Source organism: Pristiophorus japonicus, chromosome 6, assembly GCF_044704955.1.
Source record: "Pristiophorus japonicus isolate sPriJap1 chromosome 6, sPriJap1.hap1, whole genome shotgun sequence".
NCBI classification, from domain to species: domain Eukaryota; kingdom Metazoa; phylum Chordata; class Chondrichthyes; family Pristiophoridae; genus Pristiophorus; species Pristiophorus japonicus.
The window spans coordinates 56,657,992-56,682,122 of NC_091982.1; the positions used below are offsets into that span (position 1 = coordinate 56,657,992).

General features: G+C 44.5%; 1 protein-coding gene across 1 annotated transcript in view; it reads right to left on the reverse strand.

Annotated features, from left to right (window-relative positions):
• Positions 1-24,131, reverse strand: part of aff2 (AF4/FMR2 family, member 2) — a 569,269-nt gene that overhangs the window by 233,254 nt on the left and 311,884 nt on the right. The window contains exon 4 of the mRNA XM_070882879.1: positions 22,417-22,461. Coding sequence (XP_070738980.1) covers positions 22,417-22,461 — 45 coding nt within the window. The remainder of the gene's footprint in view (positions 1-22,416; positions 22,462-24,131) is intronic.

Sequence of the window (24,131 nt, forward strand, 5' to 3'; positions counted from 1 at the left end):
GCCCCTTGAGCCTGTTCCGCCATTCAATGAGATCACGGTTGATCTTCAACCTCAACTCCACTTTCCCGCCCAATCTCCATAGCTCTTGATTCTCTTAGTGTCCAAAAATCTATCGATCTCAGCCTTGAATATACTCAATGAATGAACATCCACAGCCCTCTGGGGTAGAGAATTCCTGAGATTCACAACCCTCTGACTGATGAAATTCCTCCTCATCTCTGTCTGAAATGTCCGACCCCTTATCCTGAGACTATGCCCCCTAGTTCTAGACTCTCCAGCCAGGGGAAACAACCTCTCAGTATCTACCATGTCAATTTCCTTCAGAATCTTATATGTTTCAATGAGATAGGTGAACTCTTTCTATCACATCTAATTCTAGTAATTTTTCATTCGTAACTGACATTGTTACAACCAGGGTAGGATTCCATTATTTGTGGTGTGTAGGAAACTCCCTCTGGCAAACCATTATATGCTCTAACAACTACAGAACCAAACACCTTTACAAGAGGCTATTCGGGCCATCACATCTATGCATGCTATTTGTAGAGCTAACTAACCCCACTGCCCCGTGCTCTTCCTATTGTCTTTAATCTTCCTCTGTTTCAAACTGTTATCTACTGCCTCAACCACTCTTGGTGTCAAAGGGACCTTGATGCACAAATTGGCTGCCGTATTTCTGTCTGCTTAACTACAGTCACTACACTTCAAAAGTACGAGAACATACGAACATACGAAAAATGACAGACAGGTAAAGACCCTCTGGTCTATCAAGCCTGTCCCACACAATTGCGATACCTTGTGTATCAAAACATATACACTGCGCCCCACCCTACCCGAAACCAGGTTATCTCCTGGGAGAGGCAAAAAAGCATAAACAACCCAGACAAATTTGGGGGGAAAAAATCTGGGAAATTCCTCTCTGACCCATCTAGGTGATTATTCATTGTGCGTGGAGCACTTTGGGATGTCCTCGCAACAACAATTTATATTTATATAGCGCCTTTAATGTAGTGAAATGTCCCAAGGTGCCTCACAAGACTATTATGAGATAATTTCTTTTTAAATTTGACACCGAGCCGCAAAAGGAGAAATTAGGGCAGTTGAGAGGTAGGATTTAAGGAGCATCTTAAGGAGGAAAGAGAGGGAGAGAGGCAGAAAGGTTTATGCAGGGAATTCCAGAGCTTAGGGCCTAAGCAACAGAAGGCATGGCCACCAATGGTTGAGCGATTCAATCAGGGCAGATTTAGAGGAGTGCAGACATCTCGGGGGGTTGTGGGGCTGGAGGAGATTACAGAGATAGGGAGGGGCGAGGCCATGGAGGGATTTAAAAACAAGGATGAGAATTTTGAAATCAAGGCGTCGCTTAACTGGGAGCCAATGTAGGTCAGCGAGCACAGGGGGATGGGTGATCGTGACTTGATACGAGTTAGGACACGGGCTGTCGAGTTTTGGATCACCTCTAATTTACGCAGGGTAGAATGTGGGAGGCCAGCCAGGAGTGCGTTGGAATAGTCAAGTCTAGAGGTAACAAAAGCATGGATGGGGGTTTCAGCAGCGGATGAGCTGAGGCAAGGGCGGAGACGGGAAATGTTGTGGAATGGAAATAGACGGTCTTAGTTATGCTGTGGATATGTGGCCAAGAGCTTATTTTAGGGTCAAATATGACACTAAGGTTGCGAACAGTGTGGTTCAGCCTCAGTCAGAAGTTGGGGAGATGGATGGAGTCAGTGGCTAGAGAACGCAGTTTGTGGCGGGGACTGAAAACAATGGCTTTGGTCTTCCCAATATTCAATTGGAGAAAATTTCTGCTCATCCAGAACTGAATGTCGGATAAGCAGTCTGACAATTTGGAGACCGTGGACGGGTCGAGAGTAGTAGTGGTGAGATAGAGCTGGATGTCATCAGTGTACATGTGGAAACTGGCGCTGTGTTTTCAGATGATGTCACCAAGGAGCAACATGTAGATGAGAAATAGGAGGGGGCAAAGGCTAGATCCTTGGGGGACACCAGAGGTAATGATGCGGGGGCAGGAATAGAAGCCGTTGCAGGTGATTCTCTGGCTACAATTTGACAGATAAGAATGGAACCAGGCGAGTGCAGTCCCACCCAGCTGGACGATGGTGGAGAGGTGTTGGAGAAGGTTAGAGTGGTCAACCGTGTCAAAGGAAGTGGTAAAGAGCTTGGGTCTTGGGTGTTGCTTGCAAAGCTGGCCTTTCATTGTCCGTCCCTTGGACAAAGGCCAACTTTGTATTCTGGTATTTTCCTGGCTTCAATAAGCTGAATGAGGAAGCCTGGCATGGCTGGAGACCAGAATATATCAACACTCTAAGGTTTACTTAATTAAAGCTTCTTGTGCAGAAAGAACAAAGGCTTTTCCAGTTTTACCGTGGCGTCATTCTACACGAAGAGAAACAGACACAACATTGATCTGGGGGAAACATAAACTGGTGTGTCATGTGACTTTGCATGGCAAGAGAGTGGGAGACCATTTTGTTGCGCTATTTATCTGCATCAACATGTGAATGAACACCATGTGCTTCCAAAACCAATCAAGCTCGGCGGATGCTTCAAGAAAGAACTTGCATTTATGTAGCGCCTATCATAATGTCCCAAAGCACTTCACATTCATTGTTGTAATGTAGCAGAAACTCAACAGTAAGCTCCCATAAAAAGCAGTGTTATAATGGCCAGATAATCTGTTTCAGTGATGTTACTTGAGGGATGAATATTGGCCCGGACATCGGGGATAACTTCATAACTTCCCGCCGCATCCCCCCCCGACCGCCTGCCCGTCCACTCTTCTTCAAAATAGTGCCGTGGGATTTTTTACTTCCAGCTGAGAGAGCAGGTTTAACATCTCATCCGAAAGAAGGCACCTCCCTCAGTGCTCACATTGGAGTGTCGGCCTGGATTATGTGCTGACGTCTCTGGAGAGGGACTGTGAACCCACGACCTTCTGACTCAGAGGCGAGCGTGCTACCAACTAAGCCACAGCAGACACCTTGTAAAACAGCAAGAACCTGCCTTGACTGCTTGTTTCATCCGCAGTTTGGTCTAGCATAGCATTTCTGTTTATCTAAGAATGTTACCTCCAATGCAACAGGCCACTGACATCCAGACAGATGGTTGGAATATACAGGATTAAAAAAAGCAATTTCAAAGTCAATTGACTTATTTACCATTTTTATATCTCAAACCTAAATGGTTTTAAATGTAGTATTTTTTTCCTCCCCAGAGCAATTCTGTACATGGTAGGGGTCATGTAGCTTTGAACTTTGCAGACACACATTCAGCAGACACAAGATAACGCCTCCCTCCTTCTGTCCCATCTCTCACTGGGTAAATGCAGTGCGGTCACATGAAAAGAAAGAAAGAAAGAGAGAGAGCAAGAAACAGAGTGAAAGAAATAAAGAGAGAAAGAAAGAAAAAGGGAAAGAAAGGAGAGAAAGAAAGATTGAAAGAGAGAACAAATGAAAGAGGAAAAGAAAGAACGAAAGAAAAGAGAGAAAGCGAGAATAAAAGAGGGAAAGAAAGAGAGAATGAAAGAGAGAGAGAAAGAGAGAAAGAAAAGAAGTGAGAGAACGGGAGAGAAAGAAAGAGGGAGAGAAAGAAAGAGGGAAAGAAAGAAAGAGAGAAAGAAAGAGGGAAAGAGAGTGAAAGAGAGAAAGGAAGAGAGAAAGAAAGGGAGACAGAGAGAAAGAGAAAGAGAAAAAGAGAAATAAAGGGAGAGAGGGAAAGAAAGAGAGAAAGAGAAAGAAATAGTGAGAAAGAGAGAAAAAAGAAAGGAAGAAAGAGGGAAAGAAAAAAAGCAGAGAGGAAGAGAGAAAGAAAATGGGAAATAGAGAGAAAGAGGGAAGAGAGAAAGAACAAAAACGAACCTGCATTTATATAGCGCCTTTCACATCCTCAAAACATCCCACAGTTCTTTACAGCCAATGAGATACTTTTGAAGTGTAGTCACTGTTGTAATGTGGGAAACACAGCAGCCAAGTTGTGCACAGCAAGCTCCCACAAGTAACAATGAGATAATGACCAGATCATCTGTTTTTAGATGTTGGTTGAGGATAAATAACCTGCAATTCTGGCCTCCTTTCCCCGCCCGCGATTCTCTTCACCCCACCACCTCAATGGGTGGAGCGGTCAGAGGTCAAACCTCCAGGAATACGTCCAACCACAGTTGGGGTAACCCTCCCCGCCCCCCAATACTCCCTGACCCAGCGCAGAGCCCAGAGGTACTCCCATTGCCACAGGTCACTGCCCCACCACAAACTTGGCATCACTCACCTGGTCAGTTCAGGTGACTGTGACTATCGGCCGCGGAAGGTTGAAGCCGGCAAGCCATGAGACTCGGGGGCTGGTAACCCTCCCACACCATTTCTGAACTGTTTTGTTAAAAATCTGGCAGCAAGTTTCAGTCTGCATTTCTTTCAATTTGGCTGACTTCCAGTTGGGCTGTAAGAACCCCACGCTACATTAAGCAGCGTCGGGCTGGGGGAGGGTTAGATAGAAATCAGGCAAACCTGAATATGTATCTGATAGAATTCACTGCAGCTTCTTTCTCTTTTGCAAAAGGTATGAGAGATGTGACTGCGCTCCAAGTGCTGACAGACTTCAAAAGCTAACAGCTGGAGTGGTTAACGTATCTGCAGTGTTGTGCTTTCAAAGTGCTGCTTTTTTTATTATCGGTCTTTAGCTCACGAGTTGTCACGGCAAGAACATGCTGTTCATTGCTCGAAACTACAATCTGCTTTTCTCAGCGATGTCCTTGTGTTTTCTCCAGCTGGCTCCTGCTAGTCTGCTCCGACACAAGACTGGCTCTCAGAGCCGGAAGCATTGTAGCGAGTATGAAATTCCATGAAAGCAACCCGATTCCAGTCAGGAATTTCCGAGGTACCCAGCAGCATGTGTTATCTGGCTTACACAAAATAAAAATCAACAAGGCAGGACCGAAGGCTAATTAATACAACTGTGACATGTTCTTAAAGCCTCAAGCATCTCTCTCCCCATGTACTGTAACTGCTGCAATGGGACAAAAAAAATACAGGCGTCTATTCATAAAATAATATAAATACTAGATATAGATATATATATATCTATATCTATATATAGGACTCATTCATTTAGGCAGCTATTCAAGATGCACTTAGTCATTTCTGATGACTAAATGCTATGTTGCTGGGATACAGTTATTTTACATCACATCTTCCTACAGCTGTCTGCACGATTGACAGGCCTGCATGATGGACTGTGCCAGTGAACACGTTACTCGCTTTCCGATGACGTCTGTATAATCATTTGAAATGCACAACATGTACTCCCACGCTGCTAATGCAAGCCCTGCTTTATGGCTGCACCAGAAAGCAATCGCCAATACAGCACCTGAGCTATTTTCAACCTGATTTTAATGGAACGCTTAGTCTGAGTTGAGTCATGAAGAGCGGATTGATAAGGGGCCTGCTTTTCCATTTTGAAATACCAAAGGGTTTTTTTTTAAGCTATTATTTAAGGCCCTGGAAATAGCATTATTTTGCCACAGATTTCCACAGGCCTAAATATTGCATATAAGAGTCATCAGTACTTATCAACATGTTTTGTATAATTCGTCCTATTATATTCAAAGTGCACCACTGTGGTTGGTGTCTCTATATTCAGTATGAAATGTCCTACACCCCTCACTGTATCACAAACAGGACCAGGGTTAGTGCGCGGAGGTGACATTCATCAGAGGAAAATAAGTACTGTACTACAAGGAGCCATCTTTCCTTCGTCAATTTCGGTCTTTTGCATATACCATGGGCCACCAATTACAGATGTCCTAAAGGAGGTCAGAGCTTCTGTTCCCTATTCCTAACCCCCCCATCCCCGAACTCAAAGGGCCTGCATTAGGCTTCAACTAGAGGACCAATTATCCAATTACCTGTGAGTTGAGTAACTACAGTGTGCAATATTTTGTGATAAATATGACTGCACACGACTGTCTCGCAATTACATTCTCTCCAAGACGTTGAAGGTCCCTTGGCAGAATGACATCACAACCGCACCTAAAGGGGATCTGCCAAGCTCATTGTAACCCTTTGAAGTGTTTCATTGCCCATTTTTGAACAGTTGTCATCTAAGATGGTGACCCAAACTATGTTCCCCATCAGGCACAAACTGTTGGTCCACAGAATCACATCAATATCTGCTTAATTACACAGTGCATTAGCCTGGACATCACTCTTGGTGAGATTAGCGACAAATGTTTAACATGCTTGCCCATTGAAATAGCAGATAGAGGAAAGCATTCACTCACTAGCATCAGCAACAGTAACTTCGATAGACTGGAAGAACTCCCGTGCCACTGCTCATGATGGGGTTTAAGTTCGTCTGTGTGTGGGCAATAGCGAATTTATACCCTAGTGAGTCTGAGGACAGGCTAAAGTGTGACAAATAAAGCGGCTTTTCAAACGAGAATTGGCTACGAGGAAAGGGCGGGGGAGTGGGACTGGCTGAAGTGCTCTTGCAGAGAGGCAGCACAGGCTTGATAGGCCGAATGGCTTCCTTCTGTGCTGTAACCATTCTATGATTCCATGATTCTAAGAAATATGATGCATATTGGAGGCTCTACCCAAGGCTTTTAATGGATTAGTATTCACCATCATAGGCGGTCCCTCGAAACGAGGATGACTTGCTTCCACGCCAAAAAAAGGATGAGTTCACAGGTGTTTCAATGAAGGCCACGAACTACATCCTGAAGGGTGTAAGATGCCTGTGTGTGCATTTTTTTAATGTGGGGTGGCCGTTGCACACCAGCCACCCCACGGGCTTGACAGAGTCCAGTGGCATATTGGCCCCAAGTTTCCACATGATTTGCTCCTGATTTTTAGGAGCAACTGGTGTAGAACGGAGTATCTTAGAAATCGGAATTCTCCACATTTAGTTTGCTCCAGTTCTAGTCAGTTAGAACAGTTTCACTTTGGAACAAAATGTTTTTTTCAAAAGGGGGTGTGTCCGGCCACTTACGCCTGATTCCAAAGTTTCATGAGTGAAAACTTACTCCAAACTAACTTAGAATGGAGTAAGTGAAGATTTTTGTATGCTCGAAAAAACCTTGTCTACACTTTAGAAAATCAGGCGTAGGTTACAAATTAGGCGTAGGGAACAAGGTGGGGGGGGAGGGGGGGGAAGGGATGTCATTAAATTCTACAATCAATCCTTAGTTATACTTATACAAATATTATACAAATAAATCCAACCTGAATAAAAATTTATAAGCAAAGAAAAGATTAAATAAACCATGTTCCTACCTGTGTGAAAGTGCTTCAGGCAGGCCTTTCATGTTGGAGACAGGCAGCGGTGTGGCGTCAGTGTCTCGACGGCAGCGGCAGCAAGCTTCGAGCTGAGCTGCAGTGCTTGAGGCAGGCCTTCATTTTCTTCGTGGCTGGCCGCGAAGAAGCAACACCGTACGGACCCGAGGCCATTCGGCCATGAGATATCAGCGGCGTCAGTGGCTGGCCGGCAGCCGAAGAATCAGCGGACCGATGTGAGGCCATTCGGCCATGAGATAGCAGCGGCGTCAGTGGCTGGCCGGCAGCCGAAGAATCAACACAGGACACACGCAGCTCATTAAGGTTCTTGAGGCCATTCGGCCACGCTTTAGGGGCGGCATCAGTGGCTGGCCAGCAGCCGAAGAATCAACACAGGACACACGCAGCTCATTAAGGTTCTTGAGGCCATTCGGCCACGCTTTAGGGGCGGCGTCAGTGGCTGGCCGGCAGCCAAAGAATCAGCAGCGGACGGACGTGAGGCCATTCGGCCATAGGATATCAGCGACGTCAGTGGCTGGCCGGCAGCCGAAGATACAGCAGCAGCCTTCGAGCTGTGAGGGGGACTGAGGTCATTTGGACAGGGAGAGGCAGCCACATCGACAGTTTTATATTTAAATTTGCAGAATGGGTGCTGCATTGTCAACACCACGTATTATTGCAAAGTTGAATTGGCACTCTTATTTCTCCAAACACACAGTCCTTAATTTGCATGCACCAATGCAGCACCGGTTCTGCAAGTTTAGCAGTGAAAAGCTGAACTCACTGATTTCAGCAGGTGATTTATTCAGCAGTACTGCTAAAAGCACTCCCTCACACACAGAAATATCAAAAAAAATTAAATTACAAGCCTTTGCAGGGGTCCAAGAAACAAATCTTCACTTTTTCTGCATTATTTTTAAAAATGGCCGAGTGCCAATGTTTGTGTGAGACTCCGCGTGCGCGCACGCTCCAACGCGCACGCGCAGGGTTGCCGGCACCGCGAAGGCTAATTTAAATTGTACCCGCCCCCTGCTGCTTAGAAAATCGGCGCGAGTGTTAGGCTCCGCCCCTGCTGCGAAGAGCGCGCTGCGCCAAGCAGACATCGAGAGAATATCGGACTTTTTTTTAGGCGCAGTTTTCGGCGCGGAAAACAGGCGCCCAGCTCGGAGGTGCGCCGTTTTCGCCGCGGCACGAAACTTGGGGCCATTATCCCTCAACCAACATCACTAAACAGATTATCTGGTCATTATCATATTGTTGTTTGTGGGAGCTAGCCATGCACAAATTGGCTGCTGCGTTTCCTTCATTACAACGCTGACTACATTTCTAAAAATAAATATTCCTTAATTGGCTGTAAAGTGTTTTGGGACATCCTGGGGTTGTGAAAGGCGCTATATAAATCTTTCTGTTTTGTTTAACTCAATGAGAGGGAAATAGGGCCCTTTACATCTGAGTAATAAACTCCTAGTGTTGCAAGTGGTGAGAGGGCAGATTGACACCACTGCTCCACCAATTGCGTGGTGCCAGGAAGTCTCAGGCCTAACAACCCAATTGGTTATATTGCCCTGTCACTACCTGTGTGGGCTGCACCTGTCACAGGGAGGCAAATCAAAAGCTACGGTTATTTTTTAATGTAATCCAAACAACATACATTCTTAAGAACAATAACTAGCTGTCAGTGACTCTAAATTCAATCTCAGGCCTGCACAGAGATTCACAAACTGCCTGGGCTCTGCTTTTCAATGCTACAAGGCTCAAATAAACGACTGAACTCGGCTCTGATGCAGATTGAAAGCATCAGTGGCAACCATTTAATTGTCTATCAACGTTTGGGCTTTCAATGTCGGGCTGATCCTCAGAAAGGGCAACGGCCGTCTCCTCACCAGCCCCACCTCACCCCCATCGCCACCTCCCCCGCCCCCCAGCCCCCAGCAATCTCCGCCCCCACCACTGCCACTTCCCCCCCTCCCATAGCCACAACCCTCCCCAGCACCCCCGCAATCTCCCCCCCCACCACCACCTACCCCCCCATCGCCACCTCCCCCCCCCATCGTCACCTCTCCCCAAGCCCCCCACAATCTCACCCCCACCATCGCCACCTCCCCCCCCATCGCCACCTCCCCCCCCCCCCATCGTCACCTCCCCCCAAGCCCCCCACAATCTCCCCCCCACCACCGCCACCTCCCCCCCCATTGCCACCTCCCCCCCAAGCTCCCCATCCCCCTTGCCACCACACCCCTCCCCCATCATCACCTCTCCCCCCAGCCCCCCTGCAATCCCCCCCCCCACCGCCACCTCCTCCCCCATCGCCACCCACACCCGCACCCCTCAGCCAACCCACAATTTCCACCCCACCCCTCTCCCGCGGAAAGATGTGCGCTCACAATGGAGATGCAGACCCTGAGATTCCATCCATTGCAACTGGCGGATGCCCACGACTTCTCAACCAGCGTTCTCCACGCGCGCCGATGAAGCAGCTCTTGTACAGATTGTCCGAGCCTCTGTGCTTTTTTATCCCAAGAGAAATCTAATGCACAGAATTATATAGAACTTTACAGTACCAAAACAGGCCATTCGGTCCAACTGGTAAGTGCCGGTGTTTATGCTCCACATGAGTCTCCTCCCACTCCTACTTCATCTCACGCCATCAACATATCCTTCTATTCTCTTCTCCCTCATGTGTTTATCCAACTTCCCCTTAAATACATCGATACTATTCGCCTCAACCACTCACTGTGGTAGTGAGTTCCACATTCTCACCATGCTCTGGGTAAAGATGTTTCTCCTTAAAATTCTTTCTTGGATTTATTATTGACTATCATATATTTATGGCCCCCAGTTTTGGACTCCTTCATCAGCAGATGTGTTTTATCTACGTCCATCCTATTGAACAACAACAACTTGCATTTATATAGTGCTTATAACCTAGTAAAGCACCCCAAGGCACTTCACAGGAGTGTTGTAAGGTAAAAATTTGACACCGAGGGCAGATGACCAAGAGCTTGGTCAAAGAGGTAAGTTTTAAGGAGCGTCTTAAAGGAGGAAAGAGCGATAGAGAGGCGGGGAGGTTTAGGGAGGGAGTTCCAGTGCTTGGGGCCCAGGCAGCTGAAGGCACGGCCACCGATGGTTGCGCGATTATAACCAGGGATGCTCAAGAGGTCAGAACTAAAGGAGCTCAGAGATCTTCATAACCCCTTCATAATTTTAAAGCACCCTATGGATCACCCCTCAGCCTTCTCTTTTCCAGAGAAAAGAGACCCAGCCTGTTCGGTCTTTCTCGATAGTCTTTCCAAATAATAATAAACAGCCAGGTTTAAGACCATCTGAGTCAAGGTGACTAGTCCTCCTCTGAGATTGCTACATTCCCATTTTTCATTCCTTGCACCATCGCTCACCAGTCTCTATAATTTCTCTCTGTAGAGGCAGAGTGTTATAGTCCAGCTGTTCACACAGTCCCCTGTCAGTCCTCAACAACACAGTCCTAAAAATATTCATTGGTAAAGTACTTTGCTGAGCCTAATGGTTCATTCTGTTGCAGCCTCACCATAACCAAATTGCGTTTTGCTTGGGATTCAGCTGCCCATTAAAATAGAGCTACTTAGAGATTCTTAAGGGACAGCAAGAGCGGTTCGAAATCAGAACCTGCAATACTAGAATGACACGAGGCGAGCTTTTCTGCTTTTTTTTATTAAATCGCCTTGATCAACAAACAATAATTGTAGCTTTGCTCCAAATGATCCAGTGAGGTTGACCGTCCGGCAAGGTGTCATCACGTTAAACATAAATAGCATTTGGTAGAAAATAACTTGCGTTCCAGTGACATTTGCTACAAAGGAAATGCGAACAATAGTTGGAGAGAGTGGAAGGCTGACACTAAGTAAAGACACAGGGATTGCACCGTGGGACACTGGCAAACAGATGCTTGACATGTTTGCCTCACATTCCTGTCCCAGCCATTTTAGTCAGGACATTAACCCAAAATGAGATTAACACCTCCGTTAAGTTAGCGGAGAGAGGAATTTCATACAGTCGCGTTAAAGCGTTCGTAGGTTAGGAAATCCGCAGCGACATTTTGCTGCCTTAGAAATCAAAATGTGTATGGGGGTGGGGGCGACAAATCTTAATTTTCAAAGCCAGAGCTGACGGTGATGAAGAGTGACTGCCGCTGTTATCTGGTAAACCCTACAGAATGTCTGATACCATCTGCCAATGTGCAAGGTCTGAAGGCCGAATTGTTGGGAGGCATCAAAAATGCAGCAGGATTTTTCTTACTGAAGATTTTCCACCGCCTCCGAATTCCCTCTCGCAATGTCCTTCTTTCTTTTCACCCTTTCGTTCTTTCTGACTGGAATGTTATTTTGAACTGAGGCAGCTTCACTGACAAGCCTACCTATCAATGTCTGCTGCAAGAAATGTCTTGTCAGGAAAGCGTAAAGGATCACAAAATTGATGAGCGGTGTGAGAAGCACTGGAAAGGAATGGCTTTGAAAGAAATCAGTTGGCAGTGTTTAGCAGGGTGGTTTACATGGGCTGCGATAGGGTTGCTCAGTAAAGTGCCTGTGTTTCTGATACTTCTCTTCAACAGCAGCTTCTCCCAGCCTCCACTCAATTTCCTGTTGATTTTAATTTGCACTATTGCTTCGTGACATGAGAGATTCAGAACTCAGGCAAAAGATTGCAAATCAGTCATGAACCGTGCACAAACTGCGTCTTCATAAGCTGTGAGCGTGACTCAAATTCAGAGGCTCATTACTCTGTGATTGGCTGCTCACTTCAAGATAATAATCTCTGATTTTTCTGTGTGATGTGCAGCCAAAGACAAATACTTAATTCTGAATTTTCCAAAGAAAAGCAGATACAAGTGAAATCTATATTCTCAGATTATTAAGATAATTACAGATGAGGAGGGCCTTTCATTCCATCTAAACTCATCCATCCAGAGAGACCCTAAAATTCCCACCTTGTAACATCCAATTGTTTCTTAAAGATATTCCAGTTCCAATATCTGGAAGTCTATCCCATACTTTGATCAGTCTTTGTGTGGGAAGGAAAGCCTTGATATCAGTCCTAAATTTACCTTGAAACAATTTGTCCTCTTGTCCGACTCTGCTAATTTGATTTAAAGAAAGACTTGCATTTATATAGTGCCTTTCACAACCACCTGATGCCTCAAAGCGCTTTACAGCCAATGAAGTACTTTTACAGTGTAGTCACTGCTGTAATGTGGGAAACGCGGCAGCCAAATTGCACAGAGCAAGCTCCCACAAACAGCAATGTGACAATGACCAGACAATCTGTTTTAGTGATGTTGATTGAGGGATAAATATTGGCCAAGTCAACAGGGATAACTCCCCCTGCTCATATTGAAAATAGTACTAAGGGATCTTTTACATCCACCTGAGAGAAAGCAGATGGGGCCTTGGTTTAATGTCTCAACCAAAGATGAGACATTCAACCAAGGCACCTCTGACAGTGTAGCACTCCCTCAGCACTGCACTGGGAGTGTCAGCCTGGACTTTTTTATGTGCTCAAGTTCTTGGAGTAGGACTCGAACCCACAACCTTGTGGCTCAGAGGTAAGTGTGCTACTCAGTGAGTCACACCTGACACTTGAGTACTATTCTGGATCGAGCTTTTCTAGTCACTTAGCTATCTTACATTTCTCTCCAAAGTCATATCTCATGACGCCTTCTTTCCAGGCACAAAAGCCCAATCTCCCCAGTCTTTCCTCATAACACACATCTTTCTCACTTGGGTAAGCCCTGTAGCTCTTAGAATAATAGAATCATAGAAATTTACAGCATGGAAGGAGGCCATTTCGGCCCATTGTGTCCGCGCCGGCCAACCAAGAGCTATCGAGCCTAATCCCACTTTCCAGCTCTTGGTCCGTAGCCCTGTAAGTTACGGCATTTTAAGTGCACATCCAAGTATTTTTTTAAAATGTGATGAGGGTCTCTGCCTCGACCATACTTTCATGGAGTGTTGTTGTCTCACATATCTCTTTCTTCCGACGTGCATAAGTTAGTTTACTGATAGAAAGCTTCCCTGGATTTTGGTTTGTTCAGCAACAATCACAAAAGTACATTGAGACACAGTTTAGGTGTGCAACGATAAAATAACATATACATTTCCTGACAAGATCTGCATGTCCATTTTGCAAATCTATTGAAATTGCCGATTTTGTGATTTAATTTTTCACCCTCTGGGAGAAGAAATTTCCCCTCATATCTCCTCTAAACCTCATACCAATTACTTTAAATTCTCTGCACTGTCTCTGGTAGTTTGATTAAGACTCCCAGTGCCTTATATTCTGCTTCTTTTAGCAATGTAGTTAGAATCAGGTCATCATCATCACAGGCGGTCCCTCGAAACGAGGATGACTTGCTTCCACGCCAAAAAAGGACGAGTTCACAGGTGTTTCGAATGAAGGACCCGAACTACATCCTCAAGGGTGGAAGATGCCTGTACGTGGATTTTTTTAACGTGTGGTGGCCGTTGCACACCAGCCACCACACGGGCTTGACAGAGCTAGGTCTTGGTCCAATGGCAAGGATTACCCAAGACGACTGGAGACCAGCTCTGCTGCACGGACCTAGTGCGCATATATAATCGCAGTGTGGGCTGGCCTGTGCTGCCCCTGGGCCCCTGGCCCCGAACTCACACCTCCCCTGGGCCCCGATCACATCCCTCCACAGTCTCTCGCCGCTCTATCACCCAGACCTCGCCGCTTCTGCTGCATCTGCCCACGCTCCAATCACTGACCTGGACCTTGATGATGTCACGCTTCGTTTTCAGCCCCCCACCATCTTGATTTAATGAGTAGCAAAGCGCAAGCGCGGCCATCTTGGTGATGTCAGTGTATGTGTAGAAGAGAAAGGATCATGTAGCACACAGGAGGCCATTCGGCCCATCGTTACTGTGCCGGCTCGTTGAAAGTACTCTCCGATTAGTCCCACTCATTGCTGTTTCTCCCAATCCTTGCAATTGTTTCCTTTTTTTTAGTATGCATCCGATTTCTTTTGAAAGTTATTATTGAATCTGCTTCCACTGCCCTTTCAGAGTGTAATGTCTGTAAGCTTGTAATGTTTGTAGCTCCACATTGTGGATGTGGACGTATTGTGTACTGCAAGTGCAGGGTTAATAATAAACACAACCAGGCAGATTTCCGGAGATTTCCGAGAGAGCTGCCTACCATGTTAGGAGCTGTGTGTGCTGTGCTCTGTGAATATATTACATTTGGCGATGAGGATGGGATTTTTCGGATGATTTAAAGCTTAAATTTTGTTGGTGAAGGATTCAGCCAGCCGACAGAGAGACTTTGGAAGTTTCTGTCTTTGGAAAAAAGCTACAAAATCCGAGGTAAAATACAGCACAAGGTGTGAACAGCTAGAGATTAAAATGGCAGCACCCGCAAGTGCATTGGGATATTTGGGTGAATATAGACATGACCAGGAACGTTTTAAAGCCTATGTGGATCGGCTAGAAATGTATTTCACTGCAAATAACATAATCGAAATTCCAGACAATGCAGTCCAGAACCGGGCTGTGTTGGAACGTAAGAAAGCAATCTTCTTATCGGAGGCAGGTCCGGAATTATATCAAACCCTTGTAAATCTGCTTGTGCCTGATGAGCCAAAGGACACAATGCTTAAAGAGATTTTAATGAAGCTGGAGCAGCACTATAACCCCAGACCGTTAGAAATTGCTGAAAGCTATCGTTTCGGGATACGGAATCAAAATATCAGTGATTACACGTAGCATTAAAAAAGCTATCGATGCACTGCAATTTTGGAAACTTTCAAAACCGTGCATTACGGGATCGTTTTGTTTGTGGGGTGAAAAATGATGCAATCAGAAGGAAGTTATTGACGACGGATGACTTGACTTTTGAGATTGCTTGTCAGACAGCGAGGTCGATGGGCATGGCCAAACAATATTCCCGAGAATTAAATAATGATTACGGTCGTCAGTCAACCGAGGTAAATCACCTGCAGGTTCAAAGTAAAAGATGGTGGGGGCCCAAAGTCTCAGAAACTGGAAATTCTAACAGAGCGTCGAAGTCGTGCTATAGGTGCCTGGGACAACACATTGCTCAAAGTTGTCCATACGTGAAGGCAGAGTGTTTCTTCTGCAGAAAGACTGGGCATTTTGCGAAGGCATGCCGACTGAAGGGTAAAACAGTTTTTAAAGCTATGAGTCCAGCGTTCAAAGCTATGAGTCGAAATCCCAAGAAACTACATAGCATGGAAGAACAACAACAGGACGAGGAGATGTTAGAGTTACATGTCATCAGGAGCACGAGGTTAACGGACAGCGATTCAGAAAGCATCAAAATCCACATAGATGTTGCAGGATTCAAGATACCAATGGAAATTGACACAGGTGCATCCATGAGTGTAGTACCGGAGTCATTATATCGCGACAAATTGCGTGATTTCCAACTAGAGAAATCCAAGATAGAGCTGCGAGGATACTCGAGAGAGAAAATTCCTGTGGTAGGTCGTATCACCGTACCAGTGAAATATAAAGATCAATCTCAGAACTTGCCTCTAATAGTAGTGAAAGGAGACAAGTCTGCCTTACTAGGAATAAATTGGTTTAGCTCACTGAAGCTGACTTGGAGTAAGATTTTCTGAGTGGAAGCGAGATTTTCATCAACGGATGAGGTTATCAAGAAGTATCCGAAGGTGTTCTGTGAATCGGGCAGTCCGATTCAAGGCTTCAAGGCGAGTGTCAGGTTACAGAAGAACGCTAGATCAGTTTACTACAAGCCACGTTCCGTACCATATGCACTCAAGGAGAAAGCTGAGCAAGAACTCAAAAGACTAGAGACTTAGAACATTATTTGTAAGATAGATCGATGTAATTGGGCTACACCCATTGTTGTTGTATCTAAATCCGATGGTAAGGTAAGATTGTGTGGTGACTATAACGTAACCGTAAACCAGGTTCTAGAGGGTAATGTCCCAAATACATTGTCGAATATAGAAGATTTGTTCACAACACCGACAGGTGGTCAGGTCTTCTCAAAACTAGATCTTACGAATGCCTACTTACAGCTTGAACTAGATGAGGAGTCCAAGTCATGTTTGACTATAAATACTCATCTAGGCCTATATCAATTTAATAGGCTACCGTTTGGAGTGTCTTCCACCCCTGCCATATTCCAAGGGGTGTTGAACCAGATTTTGCAAGGTATTGAAGGGATAGTATGTTATTTGGATGACATACTAATTTCAGCACCAAATAGGCAAATTCATAACAACATTTTGAATGAAGTCCTCAAACGGCTAGAGAAGCACAGAGTACGAGTGTCTGCTCGTAAGTGTGAGTTATTTAAAAACTCAGTGGAGTACTTAGGGTACAGAGTAGACAAAGATGGTTTACATCCAACCATGGAAAAATTGGATGCAATTAGAAATGCACCCACTCCCAGGAATGTCACTGAACTTCGTTCATTCTTGGGTCTTTTGAACTACTTTGGGAAGTTCCTACCAAATTTGGCTACAGTATTACATCCACTGAATTAACTTTTGAAAAAACAGGTCCATTGGAAGTGGTCAAAAGAATGCGATACAGCATTCAAGGAGTGTAAAAGCAAATTGGTAGAGAGCACCATGTTAGTTCACTATGACATATCAAAGGAGATTAAGCTAGCATGTGATGCCTCTCCGTATGGAGTTGAGGCAGTGATCTCTCATGTATTAAGTAGTGGGGAGGAGAGACCAATTGCTTTTGCTTCACGCACTCTCAGTGCCAGTGAGAGTAATTATGCACAAATTGAAAGGGAAGCTTTGGCATTAATTTTTGGGGTCAAGAAGTTTCACAAATACTTGTATGGTCGTAAGTTAACCATCGTTATGGACCATATGCCCCTAACAGCAATCCTCCATCCAAAGTCCCCAGTTCCAACATTAGCTGCAGCCCGAATGCAGAGATGGGCTTTGATTTTGTCAGCATATACATATGATATTGAATACAGATCACAGTAACGCTGATGCAATGTCTAGATTGCCTTCCCCATCACAAGTTACACCCGATAGGGAAAAAGTGTTTTATTTTTCATACATTGATGAACTGCCAGTCGCAGCTGAAGAGATTGGTAGAGCAACCAAACGTGACCCAGTGATGTCAAAGGTGTATGAGTATATTGCAAATGGATGGCCAAACCAGGTACCAGACAAAGATACACATTCATTCTTCATTCGTAGGAATGAATTATCAGTCGATAAAGATTGTATCATGTGGGGCGCAAGAGTGGTTATACCAAATAAATTCAGATCCAAATTATTAGGAGACCTCCATGACCAGCACCTGGTAATGTGCTTGACAAGAGTTTTGCACGCAGTTACTTATGGTGGCCAGGTCTTGATAAAGATATAGAGTACATCATCAGTCAGTGTACGACATGTCAATCGGTAAGCAAGAAACCACCATTACAGCCATGGAAATGGCCTCCCAGCGTGTGGCAAAGGCTACATATCGATTTTGCTGAGCTAGAAGGACAACAATTATTCATTGTGATTGGTAGCCATTTGAAGTGGGTCAAGGTGTTTCCAATGGAGAAATTAGCAACAAGTAAAATATTAGACATTTTACAAGATTATTTTCTTCATTTGGCCTCCCAGGAGAAATTGTTTCTGATCATAGACCACAATCTCATTCAGAAGAATTTGCACAGTTCATGAGCAAAAATTGTGTGAAACATACCAAGGTTCCACCATACCACCCTGCTTTGAATGGTGCAGCAGAGCGCACTGTACAAATTGTAAAACGTGCCCTCATAAAACAAATGTTCGATCCAAATCCAAGGAAACGACAGTTGTCATTGGATCACAAATTGGCTAATTTTTTGATTACATATCGAAATACTCCTCATACTATTACTGGTAGAACACCAGCAGAGTTGTTTCTCAAACGACAGCCACGAACCAGATTCTCGTTGTTAAAGCCAAATTTGGCACAGTCCATAGAAGAGACACAATTAAGACAGAAAGAGAACCATGATAGAGGTAAAGTAAAAGAGAGAAGTGTGAAATTAAACCAGAAGGTGAGAATGAAGAACCATCACCATAAATGGTTTCAGAAGGCTTTCGACAAGGTCCCACACAAGAGATTAATGTGCAAAGTTAAAGCACATGGGATTAGAGGTAGTGTGCTGACGTGGATTGAGAACTGGTTGGCAGACAGGAAGCAAAGAGTAGGAGTAAATGGGTACTTTTCAGAATGGCAGGCAGTGACTAGTCGGGCACCGCAAGGTTCTGTGCTGGGGCCCCAGCTGTTTACATTGTACATGAATGATTTAGACAAGGGGATTAAATGTAGTATCTCCAAGTTTGCAGATGACACTAAGTTGGGTGGCAGTGTGAGCTGCGAGGAGGATGCTATGAGGCTGCAGAGTGACTTGGATAGGTTAGGTGAGTGGGCAAATGCATGGCAGATGAAGTATAATGTGGATAAATGTGACGTTATCCACTTTGGTTGCAAAAACAGAGAGACAGACTTTTATCTGAATGGTGGCAGATTAGGAAAAGGGGAGGTGCAACGAGACCTGGGTGTCATGGTACATCAGTCATTGAAGGTTGGCATGCAGGTACAGCAGGTGGTGAAGAAAGCAAATGGCATGTTGGCCTTCATAGCGAGGAGATTTGAATACAGGGGCAGGGAGGTGTTACTACAGTTGTACAGGGCCTTGGTGAGGCCACACCTGGAGTATTGTGTACAGTTTTGGTCTCCTAACTTGAGGAAGGACATTCTTGCTATTGAGGGAGTGCAGCGAAGGTTCACCAGACTGATTCCTGGGATGGCAGGACTGACATATCAAGAAAGACTGGATCAACTGGGCTTGTATTCACTGGAGTTCAGAAGAATGAGAGGGGATCTCATCGAAACGTTTAAAATTCTGATGGGTTTAGACAGGTTAGATGCAGGAAGAATGTTCCCAATGTTGGGGAAGTCCAGAACCAGGGGTCACAGTCTAAGGATAAGGGGTAAGCCATTTAGGACCGAGATGAAGAGAAACTTCTTCACCCAGAGAGTGGTGAACCTGTGGAATTCTCTACCATAGAAAGTTGTTGAGGCTAATTCACTAAATATATTCAAAAATGAGTTAGATGTAGTTCTTACTACTAGGGGAATCAAGGGGTATGGCGAGAAAGCAGGAATGGGGTACTGAAGTTGCAGGTTCAGCCAAGAACTCATTAAATGACAGTGCAGGCTCGAAGGGCCGAATGGCCTACTCCTGCACCTATTTTCTATGTTTCTATGGTTAAAGTGGTTACCAGGAAGAGTGGTGAAGATATGTGGTCCTCGCACATATTTGGTAAAGATATTTGATAATGAACAGGTTAGGTTTGTTCATATTGATCATATTTTACCTACAGACATGGAAGGAGTTGAAGGTGGGAATGATTCAATTATTTCTGACTCATCCGATAGTTTTGATACACCAGTAGCAAATCCTAAATCCAATGTACTGGAAACAAATCCAGGAGAGAATAAGAATGAAAGTCTGAGTCTGAGTCAGGAAAACAAAGAGCCTGAAGTTAGAGTGAGTTCAAATGATAATCAAGGAAATCTCGTGGAGGAAAACATTCCTCAGGATGAGCCTCGAATGAGTTTAGATTCGACACCATGTTTGGAAGCTTCTGTTCAAGAGTGAAGGTATCCTCTTCGAAACAGAAAACAAGTGGTAAAGTTAAATTTGTAAATATGGAAAAAAATAAGTTTATATCCTGTGTTATGTATGATGTTTGTTATGATGGCTTCTTCATTAAGGAGGGAGAAGTGTAATGTCTGTAAGCTTGTAATGTTTGTAGCTCCACACTGTGGATGTGGACGTATTGTGTACTGCAAGTGCAGGGTTAATAATAAACAGAACCAGGCAGATTTCTGGAGACTTCCGAGAGAGCTGCCTGCCATGTTAGGAGCTCTGTGTACTGTGTTCTGTGAATATATCACACAGGCAGTGGATTCCAGGTCATAAGAATTCTCTGCATAAAAAAATGACTCCTCATCTCTCCTCTGCCACGGGTTCATTTGCTATTATCTTTAAAACAATCTACTGGCTTTGTGAATTGCTGTTCTATGCTGATTGGACACGTTAAACGTCAAGGTTAAAAAAACTCCTTAAATTTCATCCTTGGCTATTACAGCACCATTCATAGAGTGTTGTTGTCTTACATATCTCTTTCTTCCTACGTGCATAAGTTCGTTTACTGATAGAAAGCTTCCCTGGATTATGGTTCGTTCAGCAACAATCACAAAAATACATTGAGACACAGTTTAGGTGTATGACGATACAATAACAGATACATTTCCCAACAAGATCTGCATGTCCATTTTACAAATCTATTGAAATTGCCGATTTTGTTGTTTAATTTTACATCTATAGAATTTCTTTGTGTTTGTTAATACAACATATATCCCATCACACTTATGATCGTTGACTTACATTGGCTCCTGGTTTGGCAACTCCTAGAGTTTAAAATTCTCATCCTTGTTTACAAATCCCTCCATGGCCTCGCCCCCTCCCCATCTCTGTAGCCTCCACCAGCCCTACAACCCTCCGAGATCTCTGCGCTCCTTCAATTCTGGCCTTTTACATTTCCGTGATTTCCTTCACTCCACCATTGGCGGCCGTGCCTTCAATTGCAAGGGCCCGAAGCTCTGGAATTCCTTCCGCCTCTCTCTCCTCCTTTAAGTCGCTCCTTAAAACCTACCTCTTTGAGCAAGCTTTTGGTCACTTGTCCAAAAATCTCTTTATGTTGCTCGGTGACAAACTTGGTCTGTTAACGCTCCTGTGAAGTGCCTTGGGAGGTTTTACTACATTAAAGGCCCTGTATAAATGTGAGCAGTTCTGGGCACCACACCTCAAGAAGGATACATTGGCCTTGGAGGGAGTGTAGTATAGATTAACTAGAATTATACCTGGACTCCAAGGGTTAAACTACGAGGAGAGATTACACAAACTAGGCTTGTATTTGCTGGAATATAGAAGATTAAGAGGTGATTTGATCAAAGTTTTCAAGATATTAAAGGAAACAGATAGGGTAGATCGAGAGAAACCATTTCCGCTGGTTGGGGAGTCTAGGACTACAGGGCATAGTCTAAAAATTAAAGCCAGACCTTTCAGGAATGAAGTTAGTAAACACTTCTACATACAAAGGGCGGTAGAAGTTTGGAACTCAAATGGCTGTTGATGCTAGATCAACTGTTAATTTTGAATCTGAGATTGATAGATTTTTGTTAACCAAAGATATGAAGGGATGTGAGGCAAAGGCGGGTATGTCGAGTTAGGTTGCAGATCAGCCATGGTCTCATTGAATGGCGGAGCAGGCTCGAGGAGCTCAATGGCCTCCTCCCGTTCCTATGTTTCTATAAACTGAATGCACCAATATGTTATATATCACTAACACCGTGTTAATAGTATTATTCTTTAATGCTGAGAATCTGAACTTTCACATGTGATTTATATCTTCACTGTTGTGATGTTGAGAGCGATTGGGATTGGGGCTAATTTCCGATTAATCTGTCAATCCTCACAACCACCATCGGCACTGCAGCCTCTCTCACCAGTGACATAGTGAGTGATGCTATGATTTAAAAATTCTCATCCTTGTTTACAAATCCCCCCATGGCCTCGGCTCTCCCTATCTCTGTAACCTCCTCCAGCCACACAACCCCCAAGATGACTGCGCTCCTCTAATTCTGGCCTCTTGAGCATCCCTGATTTCAATTAGCGGCTGTGACTTCAGCTAAGTTCTGGAGTTCCCTCCCTAAACCTCACCGCCTCTCCACCTCTCTCTCCTCCTTTAAGGCGCTCCTAAAAACCTACCTCTTTGACCAAGCTGTCCTGGAATCTCCTTATGTGGTTCGGTGTCAAATTGTGTTTGATAATCGCTCCTGTGAAGCACCATTGGGACATTTGACTACGTTAATGGTGCTATATAAATGCAAGTTATTATTGTTGTCAGTGGATGACCAACCTGTCTCCTCAACCCTTCCCTATAACAAAAGCCACTGTACAACCCTGCTGCTTTGATTTTGTGTTTGATTTTGTTTCGAACGTTCCTCTACTTATTCCCACAATTCCCTATGGTAGAGTTAGGATATAAAACATAAACACCAACCCGGAGTATCTCTTCCACACAGCTGGTCTCACTGGACAGGCTGACCTGTGTAGGAGAAGAAGAAAAAGACTGTTACTCAAACATCTGACTGGCTCGAGCAGTAAATCACCAATTTTTATTTCGCAGAAAGTAATTCAAATGCAAATAGCGCCAACCAAAAATAAGCTGGGCCCACTGTTTAATACCACCCATCACATTACTGATTTCACACTTGTCCAATGTTAGCAGGTAGCGTTTAGGAGGAGCTTTGTGCTTTAGTTAATGGCACCTAAAGCCCCTCTTTCAATGGGTGTAGCATTTGGTTTGTGCAGGTTTAACATGACGTCATTACATTCATAAGGCCTTGATGATGCTGTGACTTCTTTCCTTGAAAAATATGGACTGCCAATCCTTGTGGAATCAGGAAGGAGACATCGCGTGTCTTTCACCCTCTGATGGTTGGCTCTTTCAAAAGAAAAATGTTTTCCTCCTCTTCTGAGGGTGCTACCTCACACCAAAGGGATGCTTCCCATGGTGGGTGGCAACCCTACCTTGCCTCAGTCGCCCTTATTTATGTGGTTCTAAATTACTATTCATTCTCGGGTTGTGCGCACCATTGGCAACGTCGGTATTTATTGCCCATAATTGCCCTGAGAAGGTGCTGATACAACCGAGTGGCTTAGTAGGCCACTTTAGAGGACAACTAAGTGTCAACCACATTGCTGTGGGACTGGATTCACATACAGGCCAGACTGCGTAAAGACAGCAAGTTTCCTTCCTTAAAACACATTCATGAAACAGATGGGGGGTTTTTTGCGGCAAACCAACAGCTTCATGGTCACATTTACTGATACTAGCTTCTTATATACAGATTTCAAATTCTCACAGTGGGATCTGAACTCATGCTCTCCTAGATTACGAGTTCAGTAACATAACCACTATGCTACCAAGCCTCACCACTAAATGTTGACAGCCTGTTCAAATGTGAGAGGGCATCATAGCCAACAGCAATCCTGTTCTCACCGACACACACACACACACACTTTTCATCGGGAGTTCATTGGAGAGCAACCAGGGAGAACCCTGAATAATGTTTTCCCTTTCCCAAAACCAGGGATGTTAAGCCAATAGTAGTAACCTCTACCACCATCTCCACCAAGATCAATGAAATTAGCATAGACAGGAGGCTAAACATGGGACCTCCTGGTTCGTGTGGCTCAGTTGAAACAGAGAGGGGAGGAAATTGTGTGTTGGTGTTTGTCAAAGATATTATTGACATGAGGAATAAGGCAAATGCAGTGGATATTATATACTTGATTTGCAAAAAAGGCTTGGGCAAGATTCCACATTCGTGATTAATGATGATGGCAAGAGGGTAAAACAAGGCCCTTGATTGAAAATGTACTTTAAAATTGAAACAGGATAACTATGAATGGAAATTTTTCACGCTGGGAAAAGGTTACATGCAGAGAACTCAGGGGTCAGTCTTGGGATGTTTACTGGTTTACAGATATGCAAGCGACCGGGGAAAGCATAAAATAAACATAACCTTCAAGCTCTCTGTAGATACAAAAGTATCAGGGAGTGAAACTAATGGGAACAATGCAGCCAGATTCGGAAAGATTTCGATCTTTTAGGTAACTGGGCCAGTAGGCGGCTGATGCAGTTCAATCGGGATAAGTGTAAAATAATTGGTACGGGGGTGAAACAACCAAAAGAAGGAGCAAGTGCTAATT